Source organism: Filicampus tigris, chromosome 16 (assembly GCF_054856515.1).
Source record: "Filicampus tigris isolate MCC_2025a chromosome 16, RoL_Ftig_1.0, whole genome shotgun sequence".
Classification (NCBI taxonomy): Eukaryota; Metazoa; Chordata; class Actinopteri; order Syngnathiformes; family Syngnathidae; genus Filicampus; species Filicampus tigris.
This window is the reverse complement of record NC_141232.1, coordinates 17,397,501-17,415,000: the sequence shown is the minus strand read 5'-3', so window position 1 is coordinate 17,415,000 and position 17,500 is coordinate 17,397,501. Positions and strand designations below refer to the sequence as shown.

At 37.3% G+C, this 17,500-nt stretch overlaps 2 protein-coding genes across 6 annotated transcripts in view; one reads left to right on the top strand and one right to left on the bottom strand.

Moving 5' to 3' along the window:
• dus1l (dihydrouridine synthase 1-like (S. cerevisiae)) overlaps positions 1 to 16,253 on the bottom strand; it is a 60,099-nt gene extending 43,846 nt beyond the window's left edge. For 3 of the 5 annotated variants that reach the window (XM_086056231.1, XM_086056235.1, XM_086056236.1), the window contains exons 1-5: positions 16,123 to 16,253; positions 11,980 to 12,261; positions 3,920 to 4,028; positions 3,771 to 3,821; positions 108 to 220 (exon numbers count right to left, since the gene is read on the bottom strand). In XM_086056231.1, the coding sequence (XP_085912357.1) occupies positions 108 to 220; positions 3,771 to 3,821; positions 3,920 to 4,028; positions 11,980 to 12,261; positions 16,123 to 16,170 (603 nt within the window). In that variant the 5' untranslated portion in view covers positions 16,171 to 16,253. Of the gene's footprint in view, positions 1 to 107; positions 221 to 3,770; positions 3,822 to 3,919; positions 4,029 to 11,979; positions 12,262 to 15,726; positions 15,964 to 16,122 lie in introns of those variants that run through there. The other 2 variants (XM_086056232.1, XM_086056234.1) reach the window with 2 other exon arrangements.
• A 143-nt stretch (positions 16,254 to 16,396) lies between these two features.
• The window catches only part of engase (endo-beta-N-acetylglucosaminidase), a 37,188-nt gene continuing 36,084 nt past the window's right edge, over positions 16,397 to 17,500 (top strand). Inside the window, exon 1 of the mRNA XM_086055380.1 lies at positions 16,397 to 16,550. The gene's annotated coding sequence lies outside the window, so the exon portion shown is untranslated. The remainder of the gene's footprint in view (positions 16,551 to 17,500) is intronic.

The following is a 17,500-nucleotide window of genomic DNA, read 5'->3' as shown; positions in this document are numbered from 1 at the left end:
TTTATATAAAAATCTCAACTGGTTATGCAAGCGGTCATGACATGGGCGCTTGGTGTATTAATGAAACCAAATTAAATGGAGTCATTTTTGAGCATCAGAGTTCGTACCTGGCATCCAGCTTTCTCCAGCATTTGAGCATAGCAGACAGTCTTTTCGATGTCCTCGAACACACGGATCTTACACGTGATCGGCACAGACAGCTTTTCATTTGCTAACATGACTGTTAAATGAGAAAAGCAGTTAAGATTAAAACTGCACTTCCTTTTAGACAAATATAGTCATTGGGCTTCATTCACTAACAGTGCGCAAATCTGTTTCATCAATAAGTTAATACTTGAATTTTAGCATACTCTGCAAACAGACTTTGTGTACGCACAAATAATGAACCATCAAATTTTGAACAAAAAAAACCCCGTCAAGTTCAGTAATGTTTAATCGATCAATTTATCGATCAAGTACACATTTCCTGAAATTTTCATGACAAATGACTATCAAAAAGCTTCAGACGTAACTCAAACTGGTGTGGTTTATACATATTTTCTGTAGTGTGGTTTCCAACGCAAATTTGATTAATTTTACTGACTACAAATGTATGGAGTAATATAGTTGTTGAAAATATGTATGCGTTACTAACATTTGCGTTTGTAATAGTAAAGATTTGTATGCTCATAAAATTGGACACACAATTATGCTCTCATATACAGTATATCAGTGATCAATTGTTTGTGTTACAATTGGCCTTCATGTGTGGAGTTTGCATGTCTTTAATCTCACGTTCCAAAAACATGCATGGTAGGAGAATTGAACACTCCAAATTGTCAGTAGGTGTGGATGTGAGTGTGAATGGTTGTTTGCCTATTTGTGCCCTGTGATTGGCTGGCGAACAGTTCAGGGTGTACCCCACTTCTTGCCCAAAGAAAGCTGGAATAGGCTGCAGCACGCCTGCGACCACAGGGAGATCATAAGCAGTTCAGAAATATACTGTAGTGAAATCTAAATTGTTCAGGTTAGAATTGTTTTCACCTGAGTACAAATCTAAATTCTTTGGGTTAGAAATGTCTTCATGTGAGTATAAAACTAAAAGTCTTGTGAATACAACTCTAATTTCTACAACAACGAAGTCTGTGATGTGGACAGAATTTGTGTCTGTGGGTATGAATCAAGAAAGTGTGGAAATTACGTCACGTAGGTTAGTGCCGTAACAATATCCAAATGTTGCTATGCGATATCCCAATATGAACCTCAGGACAGAATAATTTATCACAATATTAGGAAGAGGTTGCTCATATAAAAAAGCTCAGGATAGTGTATAAAAATAATATTGAGGGAGAAAATCAGGACAATATTGTATTTTTGTACATAATAACCGTGACAAAGAAATAACAAATGGGCTTGGCCAGTAACTTTATTGTCATATGTTCTTATTGGCTCAGCAGTGCAAAGTAACATAGTCTATGTAGTTCACAATGCTGTGTTCATACTCACGTGAAAACAAAATTACCGGTAACCAAAAAAATTCTGATTCTAACTCACACAAGAACATTTCTAACCCAAACAATTTAGATTCATACTCAAATTAAAAATCCTAACCAGAACAATTGCTCAAACTTGTGTAAATGACAGCATAATTTTGTGTACAACAAGTTTATTAAAACACTTAAGAGTCCTAAATTTTCCACTTCTGCCCCCTCCCTCTTCCAGAACTTGCAAATTCCACTCACAGTACTCTGTCTCCATTGAAATGCTAATTGTGCATGCTCAGCCCTGGGCGTGTTTGACAACAGCTCTCCACAATCATCCTGTTTTGTTTTTTGATTCAAGAAACATTTTAAATTTGCAATAAAAACTCTTTTTATAATTCTTTATAAAATTCAGTGTCTTTATTTTGAAAATCATCCCCTTTTGTCTTTTCATCCAAGAAACATTTTCAATTTTCCATAATACACACCAACAATGAAATTTTACTCTGCAAATCTCAAAATCGTGTGCCATGGTGACTTCTGTGTGAAATCTGACTTTGTGCAGATTGTGCAGAACAGCTGTGTTTGTGTCAGTGGGTAAGTAAAGTACCCATACAATGGAAAGTAATTAGGGGTGTGACACATATTTGGTTTCTGAGGAGTGAAACAGAGTGGAGACTAAAGTCTCCTCTTTAGGAATTTAATTGTCTAAGGCCTAGTCTACACGTAGCCGTTTTTTTTAACAGCCGTGAACTGACAGTGGATACAATGGTCTTGTTTACAGGGGGGGTAGGGTAATATATGATTTTTCAATATAAATGTGAAAAAGGGGCTGCAGTTTGGGGGGTCTGATTAGACAATAATGATGTTAGTTGGGAGGCCAGTTGGATCGCCTGTTGGTGGCATGCTTATCTCCCACCTCCCTTGTGCACCTCTGTTGCTTTCACATTTGATCCGAAGAAAACGTGTTATAAATCCAGTGGTGATTTTGCGCATACACAATTTACGCACAGAGTATGAACATTTATATGCATTTATTAGTGAATGATGCCCAATGAGAAGAACAGGGGTTCCAAAACCTAGGGTTAGGACTAAAAATGGTTGAGGATTTATTGAATTGTATTCATTAAATTTAAAATTAATCAACTTTGTCTAAAAAGAAAATGGTTATTTTTTCAATTAAGCACTTTTGTGGTTTGTTAGTTTATTTTTACCACAATGAAACATTGTTTCTAATATTTCGAGACCCCTAAACAGTTCTCAAATCTAGCATTTTATATAATATACCAAGCGGAACCTCCAAGTCCATCACTCTCTGGGGAAAAATGACTTTGAAGTTGGACAAAATCTTGTGGCACAACTGTCATCATACAAGATATTCCTAGCCTAGCTTTACTTTAGGATTTGAGTTATGTGGGAGGATTGCTCCAACTGCCTGTCCTCAATTAATCGATCTGTTCAGCACTAGTTACTCAACTGCACGTAGTCACCTGCATTGGGAACTTCCCGGCAGGAACGCTGTGCATTGCACAAGTTCGGTCACACGGGGTCATTTTTGCCCGCTTTCTAGTCTTTAAAGCGGAAGTCAACACAAGCATTTTTTTTCAAGAATATGGTCCATGCAAACCCACTACCTGAAACAGGGCATTCTGATAAATATTGCGTTTGTGGACTAAGTGTTAATTCACTCGTTTTTAGTCATCTCTGGCTCAGATTCAGAAAACAGGTCAGCCGTGATTGGTCGTTGTGAGCAGTTGTGATGTCATTTTCAGTCGACAGAAGACAAAATGGCCGCCCCCAGAGATGGCTAAAAACGAGTGAATTTTTCTGCTTAACTTATACGTGTTCCAAAAATGCTAAATTAATCAGAACTCCGTGTTTCAACTAGCGGGCCTGCATAGAACATATTCTTAAAAAAATATATGTTTGGGTTGACTTCCGCTTTAAGGAATTAATCAATCATTTATTTTTGAATGATTTTGTTTACTAATTATGGAAATGGCCAGTCACATGGTCAATATGTAGAAATACCTATTTCACTCAATAATATGCACAATATTTATAACTTTTTTTTAAATGCAGTTTTGACTGATATTCTGTTTGTTAATATTGGCTGTTTTCCTGTGTCTATTGTTTATAGTGTGTTTATTGTGCTCATTTATTGCTTTCACTTGTTGTACTATGACTAGGAGTTCTGACGAGTGCCATCAAAGAGATTGTAGCCGAACTTGGAGGTGCAGCTGTCTTTCTACTTTATAACTCAAATGACTCTCTTTTTATTGTAACGTGATCATACAAAAAATGCATTACCCATTTTTTTTAACAGCTCCCACTCATCTTGCAGGAAAGCGCCGTAGTGCCCTTCGACAAGAACCACAAAAATTGTTAGTTATTTTCATGTTGAAGTCTCTGATGATAACATTTATCATACACTTAATTTCTGTAGAAAAGCCAGGTACCCCTTTTAGCGATCATCTGAGGACATCCCAGGTTAAGGTCAATGGCATCACAGTAGTTCTGGGCCAAAAGAGCTGCCTGAATGAACACCTCAGGATCATTTGCACAAAACTGAAACAAAAGAAAACAAAGAAAAAACAATTACTTTCATGAATACATCTAACCATTTGTGACAAAGTGCACTGTAAATAGTGAATCAGGATATTCATATTGCATGAATATCCTGATTCACTATTTAAACAAAACTTTTCTGTTGCCCTCTAGAACCCCCTTTACAATACATAACTGTCATTAAAATGTGATTAAGTCGTTGGTAGACAGCAGTTTAATCACTAAATACGATTCAGAATGTGTCGTCTGCCGTTTGAATCTTGCGCCCCCTCATCTTCGGCTTTTTCACGAGATGTGATGTCACAGTAGCTGGAGCTTTCAGTGACTACTAATCATCATCGGTCGAATAACACCCCCTTCTGTCGGCTCGAGTGTTTCAAAATCCTCTCATTCCAAAACATCGCTCGCCATTGAATCTGCTATGTTTGTAGTGCATGGAGATTGTACACTCTATGATGTAGCGAGCGGTTTAGCTATAACTACGTCACTTTCGGTGGCTAGAGCCACGATTCCTTGAGCTTCCATGAGGTTCGGAAACACTCGTAATGAGTAAGTAAAACCTATTTTCTAATCGATCTGTGGTTGACAACTTGGAGGAAGTGGCTTGTACGTATTATAAAACCTATTACCAATGAGAATAGGAATTTTAAAATGACAGACAAAATGTTTGCACCCTGACCTTTAACATACCTGGTCACTGCAAATACATTGGAAAAATAAGTTATTCGAATAGGAATATCCATCCATCCATCCATTATCGATACCGCTTATCCTCACAAGGGTCGCGGGGCGTGCTGGAGCCTATCCCAGCTGTCTTCGGGCAGTAGGCGGGGGACACCCTGAATTGGTTGCCAGCCAATCACAGGGCACACATAGACAAACATCCGCACTCACAATCACATCTAGGGGCAATTTAGAGAGTCCAATCAACTTACCATGCATGTTTTTGGAATGTGGGAGGAAACCGGAGTACCCGGAGAAAACCCACGCAGGCACGGGGAGAACATGCAAACTCCACACAGGGAGGCCGGATCGAACCCACGACCTCTGAATTGTGAGGCGGACGTGCTAACCAGTTGACCACCGTGCCGCCAAAAAGGAATATATTTTCCTTATTTCTTCAGCAGGGCCAGACAGTATTTTCAATAGCATAAATTATATCTTTTTTAGAAGAAGTAGTATGATCAGTGAAAGGGAGTCATTTAATGCAGGGGTGTCAAACGTAAGGCCCCACGGGTCTGCTCCGGCTCGCAAACGGTCTAGTTTAAAAATGTGTACAGCCGACTGAATAAACAGCTACTTCATATTTGCCAAATGGCCAATATTAGTTGAACTTGAGTAAGAAAGGTCTCTATGATTATTTCACTGCACTTCTACCTTAACCATAAGGTGTTAAAGTTTGATAATGTAGTATAACAAGACGGTACTTCTGTTAATCCATCATTCATAGTGTTAAATTTCTCCATTTTACAAGCAATGCTCAGATGAGTAATGTAAGTTGTTCAAGAAAACTGGCCTGATGTCACTATTTTACAGACAACCTTACAGAGGGAAAATAACCCCCCAAATTTTTTTCAAGAATATGTTCCCAGCAGGCCCACTATTCCTCCTATTTTTTTTAAATAGACCTCTGGGGAGACAAAACCAAATGCTGCTATTGTTTAAAAGGAAGGATTTAAGCCATTTTATTTTTAACACTGCGTTTAAACATTCAAAATCAATGGCTTGTAAACCCCCATCCTTAAAAATTTTTAATAATCTCAGTTTTCTTAATGTAATGAGTTTGGTTTTTCCAAATGAAATTAAAATTCAGTTGGTTAATAGCTTTAATGAGGTTGTCAGGTATTGCCAGTGAACATGCAGGATAAATACAATCACTTTATCAAAGTTATTAAATTTGTTCAAATTCGAATTTTTAATGTATATTGCCAATGTTTCTACTGCGAGGATAAACAACAAGGGAGATATATTGCGTCCTTGCTTGACTCCCCTGTTAATGGTGAAACGAGGGGAGGTACCTTGAGAAAGTATTACTGAGCTGGTTGTATTATTATAATAGCATTTGATAACATTACAGAATTTTGAACCAAATCCAAATAAGCGCAAGACTTTAAACAGATAATGGTGTTCTAATGAATCAAATACCTTGTAGAAATCAAGGAACAGAATAAATCCATCATCCTCAATTAGGTGGCTATAATCCAATAAATCCTGAACTAACCTGATATTATTGTGTTTGGATATGTTGTTCATAAAACCAGATTGACTCACTAATGACATGGTCCAGGATTCCTTTAAGTCTGTTAGTGTAAATATAAGTTAGTATTTTGTAATCATTGTTTAGGAGTGTGATTGGACGATAATTATCCAAAAGCTTTTTGTCTTTTCCTGCCTTAGGAATTAGTGTGATGACACCTTGTTTCATGGTAGCTGACAACGACAAGTTAGAAATTGTTTCTTTAAAAACCCAAAAGAGAATAGTTCTCAGTGAAGGCCAAAAATGTATGTAAAAATGAGAAGTTAGCACATCTGGTCCAGGAGATTTATCTAGTTTTAAATATGTGGAAGCTTTATCTAATTCTTTGGTTGTAAAATCTTTTTCAAAATTATCTCTCATGTCATTATCAATTTGAGGGGTGAAATCTTTAATTTGATCTAGAAAGCTATCAGCCGCTTCTTCAGAAAATGCTGAGTTATCTAAGTTTTGGTAGAACGTACTTATTTCTTTGGCTATTACAATTGGATCGGTGCATTCTTCCTTATTTATCAATAAACATCTGATGGAGTTATGTTCTTGACGCTTCTTTTCTAACCTACAGAAATATGCTGAATTTTTTCTCCTCCTTCAATCCATTTGGACCTCGACCGAATATATGCTCCTCGAGCTTTATGTTCATAAAGGCGATCCAATTGAGATTGTAACGATACAAGTTTTATTTTATCATCTTCTGTTAGAGTCGTGCAACTAGTCATCAAGAGTATTTCCTTCACCACTTTTTCCTCTATTAAGTTATTTTGTTTCTTCATATTTTACAAAAGTACAAATTTTATATTTCAAAAATTCCCATTTTGTAGTGTATGAGGTTAAAGTGTTATCCTGTAAAGTGTTTTGAATAAGGTCCTCAATATTTTTACAATAGTCTTCATGTTTTAAAAGGCTGGAATTAAATTTCCAGTAGCCTTGTTTTCTGTTCGGCTGTAATTGCTGTGAAATTAGTAAATCTATACAACAGTGGTAAGTGGTGCAGGAAATATTTCACTCTTTTTTGTGTGACTAGGCATTGTTGTCGCTAATAACAAAAGTCCAAACAAGATCTTATACTTGCATTTGGTTTGAGCCAAGAAATTTTTTTTTTATTTGGGTATTTGTCTCGCCAAGGATCATGGAGGAAAAACCCTGTTAGGTTTTGTACTTGAGAATTTACTAGGTGATCTGTCAATCCATTCATCTAAGACCATGTTCCAATCACCATCCAAAATTACATTCTCTGTAGCAAAACGGTCTTTAAGTTTAATCACATTATCTTTTATTTCTTCTAATAAGCTTTTGTTTTGTGATGGGTTACAATAACCGTATACATTGCTCAAGATTACTGAGTTATTTTCAAATGTTAACGCTGAGAGAATCCAGTGACCATCACAGCTGTAGATCGTTGTTGCAATTTTCCCTGTGAAGTCTTTAAAGAGAATTGCTACACCTGCAGACTTGGAGGTAACATGTGAAAAGAAAATTTTATCTCCCCACTGAGTGGTCCAAAACTTAACATGAGTCAGTTGAGTGTGTTTCCTGCAGAAAAACGTAATGTGGATTTTTGCTTTTGCAATAGAGAAATATTGCTTTTCTTTTTGAATTGTCTCTCAGAGCTCTGGCGTTGAGTGACAGCAATTTAAGATTAAGGGACATAACACTGAAAAAGGAGGGGAGAAAAAAGGAAAGAGAAAAAAAAAATTACAAAAAGTTAAATGAAGTAATATATAAGGTAATTACTAGGTTTCCTACTTTGGAGTGTAAGTATGAGTTGAGTCCATTTAAACATTCAAGATAAACCTCAATATTAACAAAGAATTAACATAGTTTCTTCCTTTTGCTCACAAAAGATTCCCTATTTTGTTTACCCAACAACCCTCCTCGCCCTTTAACTTCTCCTGGACTACTAGTACATAAACTTGACATTGATTAAATAGAACTATTGGAAGTATAATCAACAACACGCATATTTGATACACAACATTAACTATGCGTAATTTCCAATTAAGTCCCCCAAAAAAGAAAACGGAGGTCATGGTGGTTGAAGATAGATTCACGCCTTCACTATGCGACCATCAATAACTGCAATGTGGCCTCGATAAAAGGCCACTTTACCATTCGCCTTGTCTTGCTGGATTTTCGGCCAAAGTTGTTCCCTCGTCAGACGATCTTCTTTGATGAAATCCTGAGAGAAGTGGACACCTTGCTCTTTGCAGATGAGGGAATTCTTTGTCGCTTTCCATACCATATCCCGATGACTTCTTTTCACGAATTGCACGATGACCTTCCGGCTTCGTCCGTCTTCTTTCTTTCCGATGCGGTGGACAGAATCAACGATGTTTTCAATATTCTCCTTCCATAGGGAGATGGAGTTGCTCTGTTTTTTCTCTGACGTCTTAACCCTCATGTTCTTTCAGGCCCGCAAGTTTCAGGTTAGCAGCGTTTGTGTCTTTCAATCTCTAACAGTCTTTCTGTCACATTTTCTTTTTTCATTTCTGTGTGTTCGCGTTCCATTATTTCCAATTTGGATTGGTATAAAGTGATTCCAACTGTGTTCATCTCGACTCGTTGCATCATGTTAGCAAACATTTCAGAGCTCTCTTTCAATTGTTGTCCAAAGTCTTCCACTTTGCCGTCCAATTTGGTTATGGCAGCTAAGATGTCACTGAGGGAAGGTTCCCCACCCGTAGCAACTCTTTTAGCTGGAGGGAGTTTAGTTGGAGTGGTATTCCATGGGCGTCTGTTGTCAGCTTTGCCCGTTTCCATTACCACTGGAGCATTTTTGTTTGCAGAGGTAACCGATGCAGCCATCGCGTAGTTGTGGAAGGCTAGCTCGTTGGCTATATTAGCATTAGCCGTCGTCAACGAAGAGAAATCTTTATCGTCAAGAGTCAGCATTCTCGGACACAACACCGACCACTTGCCTGTTTTGAAGCTTATGTTGGGTTTCAGCAAGCAAAATCTTGGGTTGAGGTCACATTTTAAGATTCGTTTGGGACAAAGACAGCGGAGTTTAGAATTTTTCGTGTGCCCTGGTCGCCATGTTGCTGGGCCTCCACTCAGAAAATCCCAAGTGTATGTTATATCCTAACATATCTTAACATTTATAACACCTTTTTTTAACCTTTGTGGTACAAGCCATCGGGTCACGGAGGGATGAAAAGATGCTTCCTTTCAAATTTAGAAAAGGACAGTGTACATTCAGCAATGTATAAGAACAAAAAACGGTAGTCAGTATGTCTCGAATTCCGGGTTGTTGGTTTTTTTCAAACCATAAAGCCAGCATTGAACCCCACGCTTTAGGCATTACTGACAGCTAGGGGTACACTACAAAAATCTAAAGTCTAACCTAGACTTAGAATCTTATATCAAGCCAAAAAGTCTTTTTGATCATGTTTTGAGAATAATATGCAAACAGCATAATTTGTAAGATTATTAATATTGTTTTAAAATTGTCTTTTATTTCTTACTTCGTTTTGGAGATCCAAAAATTAGTTCATTTGCATGAAAAATAAGCTAAATTACTGTCAGAATCTCAGTTTGATACAATAGTTTATGTTTTCAGAGAACTTTTAGCTGTAAAAACGTGTTTCAAGAACCTCCTAGTAACTAGCGATACATTACTATTACAAAACACTGATGTACCAATACCAACAGAATTCATTCGCAATTAATTTGCACTGGTAATTACCTTCCAGTTTACTTTAATAGCATGTTGTGTGCCATAAATCCTCAAAAAGTCTGTAATTTTTTTTGTAACCTACCCTAGGGTGGCACAATAGTTGACTGTTTAGCACGTCCACCTCAGCGTGCAGAGGTCGTGGGTTCAAATCCAGCCCCGGAGTCAGCTGGGATAGGCTCCAGCATGCCTGAGACCCTCGTGAAGATAAGCGGCTTGGATAATGGATGGATGTACTCCATATTTTCATGCACAAAAAAACGGAAGCTCTAGAACTGTGCACGTTTCATTTTGACAACATTCAAAAATCTGATTATGGTTGACAAGTGACTTTTGAAGTTCAAGTTTAGATGACCAGTCTTATGCACATTTGCCTTATAAAAATGCCAAGACAAAGAATTTGAGCAGGGAGATGCAACAGGTAGTACTGCTTATATTCAGAAAAAATAGCTGTTTCCGATGCTGTTCAATTAGATTTGATAAAAATCTAATATATATAAAACGTAGGCAAAAAGTGTGCTATAAAGGCCAAAACTATGCAGAGAGATTTGTCTCAAAATTATTCCCCCACCACCTGAATAAATTAATAAATAAATAAAAAAAACAGGCTGGATAGGCGCTCTTGAGGACGGGACTTGGACAACCCTGCTTTAGATACTACAATTATAGCAGCCCGCCTGGTTGTTTTTTGTCTTTTTCTTTCAACAATTGTATCAGAAGTTGCCCCATTTTGCCAATTCTTTGTCCTTTTTTTCAAGAACAATGGAAGTTACAAAATCTGGTATTAGTATTTGTCAATAGTATAGGTTACAACCGGTTAAAACAGTGCAATAAAAAAAAAAAAAGAAAAAATGGATTTGAATTCTCAACAGATTTATTAATTTACACAAGTAAATGTACATGAACAAAAATTTAAAGATTGCAAAATGGAATTCAAACTATTTTACAACTTCATCCGACTCGGGACTTCCAAATTAATAGCTATGTATCAATTTATCTATAAGTGCACCAGATGCATTTGTGATAATAGCCTCATTATTGCCCCACCCCACAAACCTTTATTAATACAAAAAACAGCACTTATTCATAATACATGAAAAATATCAAACTGAGCACACATTCAACATACATTGAATTGTGCATAACAAGAACATTATATTATTTACCAATCACATAAAAGGATGATAAATAAGATCAAATTATAATAATAAAATATTTTTAAAATCCACGGGGTGGATTTTGCTGCTTAACTCTTATTCTACAAACACATTATTAATCAGAATGGCGTGTTTAAACTAGTGGGCCTGCTGGAAACATATTCTTGAAAAAAATATGTTTGGGTTGATTTCCCCTTTAAGTTAACCCATGCGTCCTGTTTCCGCCTTTTTAGAAAGTTAACCCCATTTTGTGCAAAGGACATTCATTTTTAATTGCTTTTATTGTTTTATCCAATTCAATTCTCATTCTTTGTTACTCTTTTCACCGTAGTTAGTTTTCTCATTATGTACTTCTTCCAATTCCCATGTAGGTTAAGAGAATAAATGTGCCCCCCATCATAAAACTGCATTGTATAATGTGTACTGTGTGCATGTGAGAGTGTTTAAATAAAGGTTATTAACCTCTAAGCTTCAAAAATGAACTCAAATCTCTTCCCATGCAGCATCTTTCTAATGAATGACTGATTTCCAGAGGTTTTTTGTCTTTTTAATCCTTTTAATTTAACACAAAAACAGGTGTGGTGCACCTAATAGCGGTTGAGTGCATTGCAGGCAGTAAACTCAAGCTGCCGTCAATTAATTAAATAAATTGTCCCCTTATTATCCCTACAAAGAGGTCAGAGTCTTTTGGGCCCAATTCTTCTCTTCTCTGGTTTAGACTTCGCTCTCACATTATACAACGACCAAATTCACTTGGCACTGGGGTCCAATTTTTCAGTGCTCTGTTTAGAGTAAATCATAGGTAATGCAGAAAAAAACTAATCATCAACATCAAATATGCTTCAAGGTACTAAAAAATATTCTTACCTGAGTTATTAGTGGTCGGTCTTCCTCACACACCTCATTATAGAGGTTTTCTGTCCTGTAATTAGCATCACGAACGAACACCTGCGCGTGCAGCATGGGCGTGTAACAGAGGTGAGCACCGTGGCGACGGCTTAGTAGACGCCAGGCTAGTTCACTCTGGTCCACCATGGGTGCCACCACGAAGCAGGCTTCTTTCAGGGTTTTCTTCCAAAAATCAAAGCCCTGGAGCTTTTCCATATTCAGTGACTGTATCAGACCAGGACCTCCAAAACATTTAACATTCTGCAAAAAAGAAAGATTGCATTGAAATATTTATCAAAGAAAACTCCTAATGTACATAAAAAGACAACAGACAATACGCTTTGAATCCCTATAATACTTTTCAGCCCCAAAATAAGTATTTCCTACCACTTATGTTCACGGCCATGGTGGGAGCGCTACATTTACTGTTTTATAATTACATGAGACTTTTTTTTAAATAATTGTACTCAGGTAGTTTCAATGTTCAATGTTTCAAAACATATTTTTTATACATACTTAAGTATTTTTATTAGAAAAGAACACTATAATTAAAAGGTTACTTTGAGCTACGGTGCACTCGCTACCTTTGATTGAATCTTAATTCTTAGGTACCATTTTATGTATTTCGCAAACAACACCCAGTGGAGAAATTGCATATAATCGTGCATGATGTAAAGGGATAGACTGATTATCAGACTTGCTCATATTTAATTTATAAATAAATAAATACATATTTATTATAAATATTATAATAATATTATATGATATAATATTATATTATAAATATTTATATTTATTTCTAAATAAATATTTATTTATTTATTTATTTATTTATTAGGTGTGTAACAGTATACATGAGTGTATTAATAAATTTCGGTATGGCATGTTTGGTTCGGGGCGGCACGGTGGTCGACTGGTTAGCACGTCCGCCTCACAGTTCAGAGGTCGTGGGTTCGATCCCGGCTCCGGCCTCCCTGTGTGGAGTTTACATGTTCTCCCCGTGCCTGCGTGGGTTTTCTCCGGGTACTCCGGTTTCCTCCCACATTCCAAAAAACATGCATGGTAAGTTGATTGGACTGTCTAAATTGCCCCTAGGTGTGATTGTGAGTGCGGATGTTTGTCTCTGTGTGCCCTGCGATTGGCTGGCAACCAGTTCAGGGTGTCCCCTGCCTACTGCCCAAAGACAGCTGGGATAGGCTCCAGCACGCCCCGCGACCCTTGTGAGGATAAGCGGTATAGATAATGGATGGATGGATGTTTGGTTCGGTCCACTTACCGTTTCGGATAAGTTTTTATTATTAGCGCAAGCTTACTCACGGACGCTATTGACTGTTGCTTGCGGGAGAGGAGAGTGGCGGCACATAAGAGGAGCCAGTACGCCAGAAGCCGTGATGAATCATAAATGCGTGGATAAACGGCATTATTATGGCATATACGCAAACAAGGCAGAGCTCGAAGGTCCCCCGTACACTTCGGTCTCCTGTTTAGGAACATTCTGGCTTTCCTGTTAAAATCGCCGATGGGGAAAGGTACGTGGATAAGTCCCAAAGTTGTGTGCCAACATTGCTACATGAGATCGGCGGCTATGTTGTAGGTAGCACATCTAAAATAACAAACTTAAAACGGCTTCGTTCTCCACTGCTCTCTCGCTAGCCGTACGATGCATTCATGAACCTCGGAAACATCACAACTCAGCAACACACAAATCCGACCACAACACAGATAACCCAATTCGTTACAATATGTTGTTGAACATTCAAAGATTTCAATGCCTAAAAAGTGTATATAATTGCATAAAGACTTTTTAAAGTTATTGTATTTTTTTCATTGTAAAAAGAGTAGGCGTGTAACTGTATGCTAAATCACATTTCAGTTCGGTTCGGTTTCTTGGAAACATCCGTTCGGTATATTTTAGGTACAAAAAAAAGTTTTTGTTTTTTTTAATGTTTACAGTATTTTGAAAAGATGACAAGTAAACAGTATTTTTTAGAAAAAATAAATAAAAGCGAACCATTCGGATGATATTCTAAGAAATTACACCTGAATAAAAATACACTAACAATATAGATCTCTTAATTAATTAAAACTATTAAGACACTGAAATCTTTAAACACTCAGCAGCAACAGCCTATGACTGACACCAGGTATTCAAGTTAAAGACAAGTTATTACAGTACATGTATACACTTTTTGTGATGAAAAAAATACTTACAATTATTACTAACTATATTAAACCTCTTATGTACATTAATACATACAAGGGGTGTAACGTTTTTTGTATTCGTCCCGTACCGTCTCAGTTTGTCCAAAAAGAGTCGTAACCGTGAATCGTAACCGTGAATCATTAGGAACCGGAATCGAATCAAAGAACTGGAATCGTCCGAATTCAAATGATGTCCAAAACCCACTCATTATTTATTTAATAAATAGTGATATGATAGGTTTCTTAACTTTATTTTTTTCTGTGAAGAACCAAAAGAAGGTTATTTATTTCACAAGTACAATTTATTCCATGACCTTTTTAATGTGAAAAACACCGAAAGGATTATTTTATTTTTATTGATTTCATAGTGTAATTTTATTTCACATATGGTATTGTTTATTTCTTGACTTTTTTTCTGTGACGATCCCAGAGAGGGTTATTTGGTATTTAAATATTTCCTAAATAATGTGTTTTTTCATAACTATGCAATTAATTGTTTTATTATTTATTTTCTGACTTTTTCCCTTTGAAGATCTAGTTAAGGATTACAGTATTAATATTTGGTTATGTGTGGCCTTCTGGAAAACAATAAATGTTTACATTTAGGCACCCCTGCGATCGTCACACTTTTTCTGTTATAAACTGACCCCGGGCCTCCAACCGAGAAGAGAAGAGTTATGTGGCCCGCACAGAATAAAGTTTGGGGAGCCCTGCTTTACAACACACTATCAGTTATGTTTACACCACACCTGTGTGGCAGAATGAAGTTGTCATGGTCAAGGTCGTTGTTGAGAAATACATTAGAAAAGGACCTTGAAAAAACATTGCTACTCATCGCAATTATTATTATTTTTTATTATTTATTTTCCATAATCGTTCAGCCCTAGTTTATAGGTAGCCAGGGACGCACACCAAGGATAAAAGCGTTATATCCTGATGTGGATCCAGATGTCATTTACAGTATTTATCGCTGTTATCCAATCTCCTTGTTTGATAGTTGGTAGATTGACCACTTTGTAATACGTATGCCCTGTGTACCCTGAAATTGACAGGCTACGAGTCCAGTTTCCAACTCACACGCGACCCCAAAGCGCCGTAGAAAACGGACGGATAATTACGACCGAGCTAAGCATTTCTTGAATTGCTTTTTAAATTTAAAGTTCAAAAACAATTTAGGTTTTAGAATATTAAAACGTCTTATGAGGACACGTACTACGTGACTACTATAAATCGTGCTGTCAACTAAAGTAACAACACAAAACCTCACTTTGGTTGACTGACTTTCCTTCGTGGCTGTTCACAATCTGTCTAAAAATGTTTTCAAAGTTTTTTGTGAATGTTCTCATTCAGATTCAAAAGTTGAATCTGTCTCGTAGTACGACGCCATGTTTTAAGCAACGCAGTCTGTAACATGCACGATGCAGTACGCTTTCCACTTCTAGATTAGACGACAACCCCACCAAAAACAAAAAACAGTTTTCCTTGTCCTTATGTTACATGCAAAGGTAGAGTATATATACTCACGGTAAATATTATACAATATATGGCTTTTATGTCGGCAATATGTCGTTTTCAGTGTCTTTTTCCCTTCCTGTATTACAAGACGGTGGCGTACTTCCGATCTTACCAGTGAATGGTACATTTCCGGTTAACGTCCTGCTTCATTTACTCGAAAGGACCTACGAGCGTTATTGTCAATGTATCTGGATGATGTACATTTTTCTTTGAACCCCAAAGCTATCCGGACCAGAAGATTATGTAAAAACTGTGACCTGTACTAAGGAAGTAGCCTTGAGCTTTATTTTGTTTTTGTTTGTTTGTTTGTTTTCCTCACTAAACATTCCTGTATTTGTTCAGTAGACTGTACATCCTTGTATTCTGTGTTGTTTGTGTATATTGTAGTTTAAAAAAAACATTTACCACCGCCTTCACTACGTCCTGAATGACGTCATCTCTTCTTCTGTCCATGCGGGTCACTTTAGGGACGCATATTGTCCACACCAGAAAGACCGAGGTCGCATTTATAATCTAATGTGAACGCTTAAACACGCATACACAACGCCCCCCCCCCACACACACACAAACGGTTTTCACCCAAAAATCCAAACTGAGCATTAAGACCTGCAGTGTGAACTAGCTTCTTTAATTGATGGGTACATTGTGAAGGTGGGGACATGAGTGCTACACACTCTTGTACAGTAGGTGGCGGTATGCACCTAAACGTTGCTGCTTGCAGTCCTCCGTTCCTGGAAAGAAGGAGAAGAACAAGTTGAGGCTGAGTATCTGAATTCTAAAGTGACGCATATGGTAGTGTGATAATCGACAACAAACAACTTCGAAAACTGAAGGTAAAGTATTGGCTCTGCACCAGATAGAACTTACTCACTTTTTTCCCCTTGTGTTCATCTTGCGTTTTCATGTGGTGGATTGAGGGCAGATTTCGTGTATTTGAACGATCCCCACGAAGGGAGAACCTTGTTTTTTTGTTAGCATCATCTTCATTTTTTTAGATAATGAAACCAAAATTGTTGGGACATGTTACATATTTTTTATTTATTCATTGATCGCTGTGTTGGTTGCCGGTGTTACGGTTTAATTGGCTTCCAGATTATGGCTCCCGATTCCAGATGTGCCGTTAGGGCAATGTCAGTCCAGTAATTTTGTGATTCCTGTCTCCAGATTCGTCACGAGCTACATCAAAATAGTTCAACTGCATAACTGTTCAATTCTTCAATAAACACTTGAAACAAAACGTCTCGTTTACAACACCCGACTGGAAATTGTAAATAAAGTAATAAAATAAAATATAAAAGTACAGAGTTGTATTTGAACGCGTGACACGAAGCGGGGGGGCAGCACCTTCAGAGGAACGCTCTACCCACTACGCCACGACCTGGCACACTACACTGGGCGCAGAATTTGTATTTGCAGATCTAAATAAATTATCTGGCGAGGGAACAAATTATGTGCTATTTTTATTTTATTTTTTTTACAATCTACAATTTCTTGCAGCCAGTCGGGAGTTGTAAACGAGGCGTTTTGTTTCACATCTTTATTGATTAATTGAACAGGTATGCAGTTGAACAGTTTCAATGTTGCTTGTGACGAATCTGCAGACAGGAAAGCCAAAATTACTGGATTGACATTGTCCTAACGGCCACATCTGCAATCGGGAGCCAGTTAATCTAGAAGCCAGTTGAACAGTAACACCGGTTAAGATTGGGGTCCGACATGCATGACATAGTTGTAGTTACTGTCAAATGACACGCCTCGAAATGTGTTTTTTCCCATGGGGAAT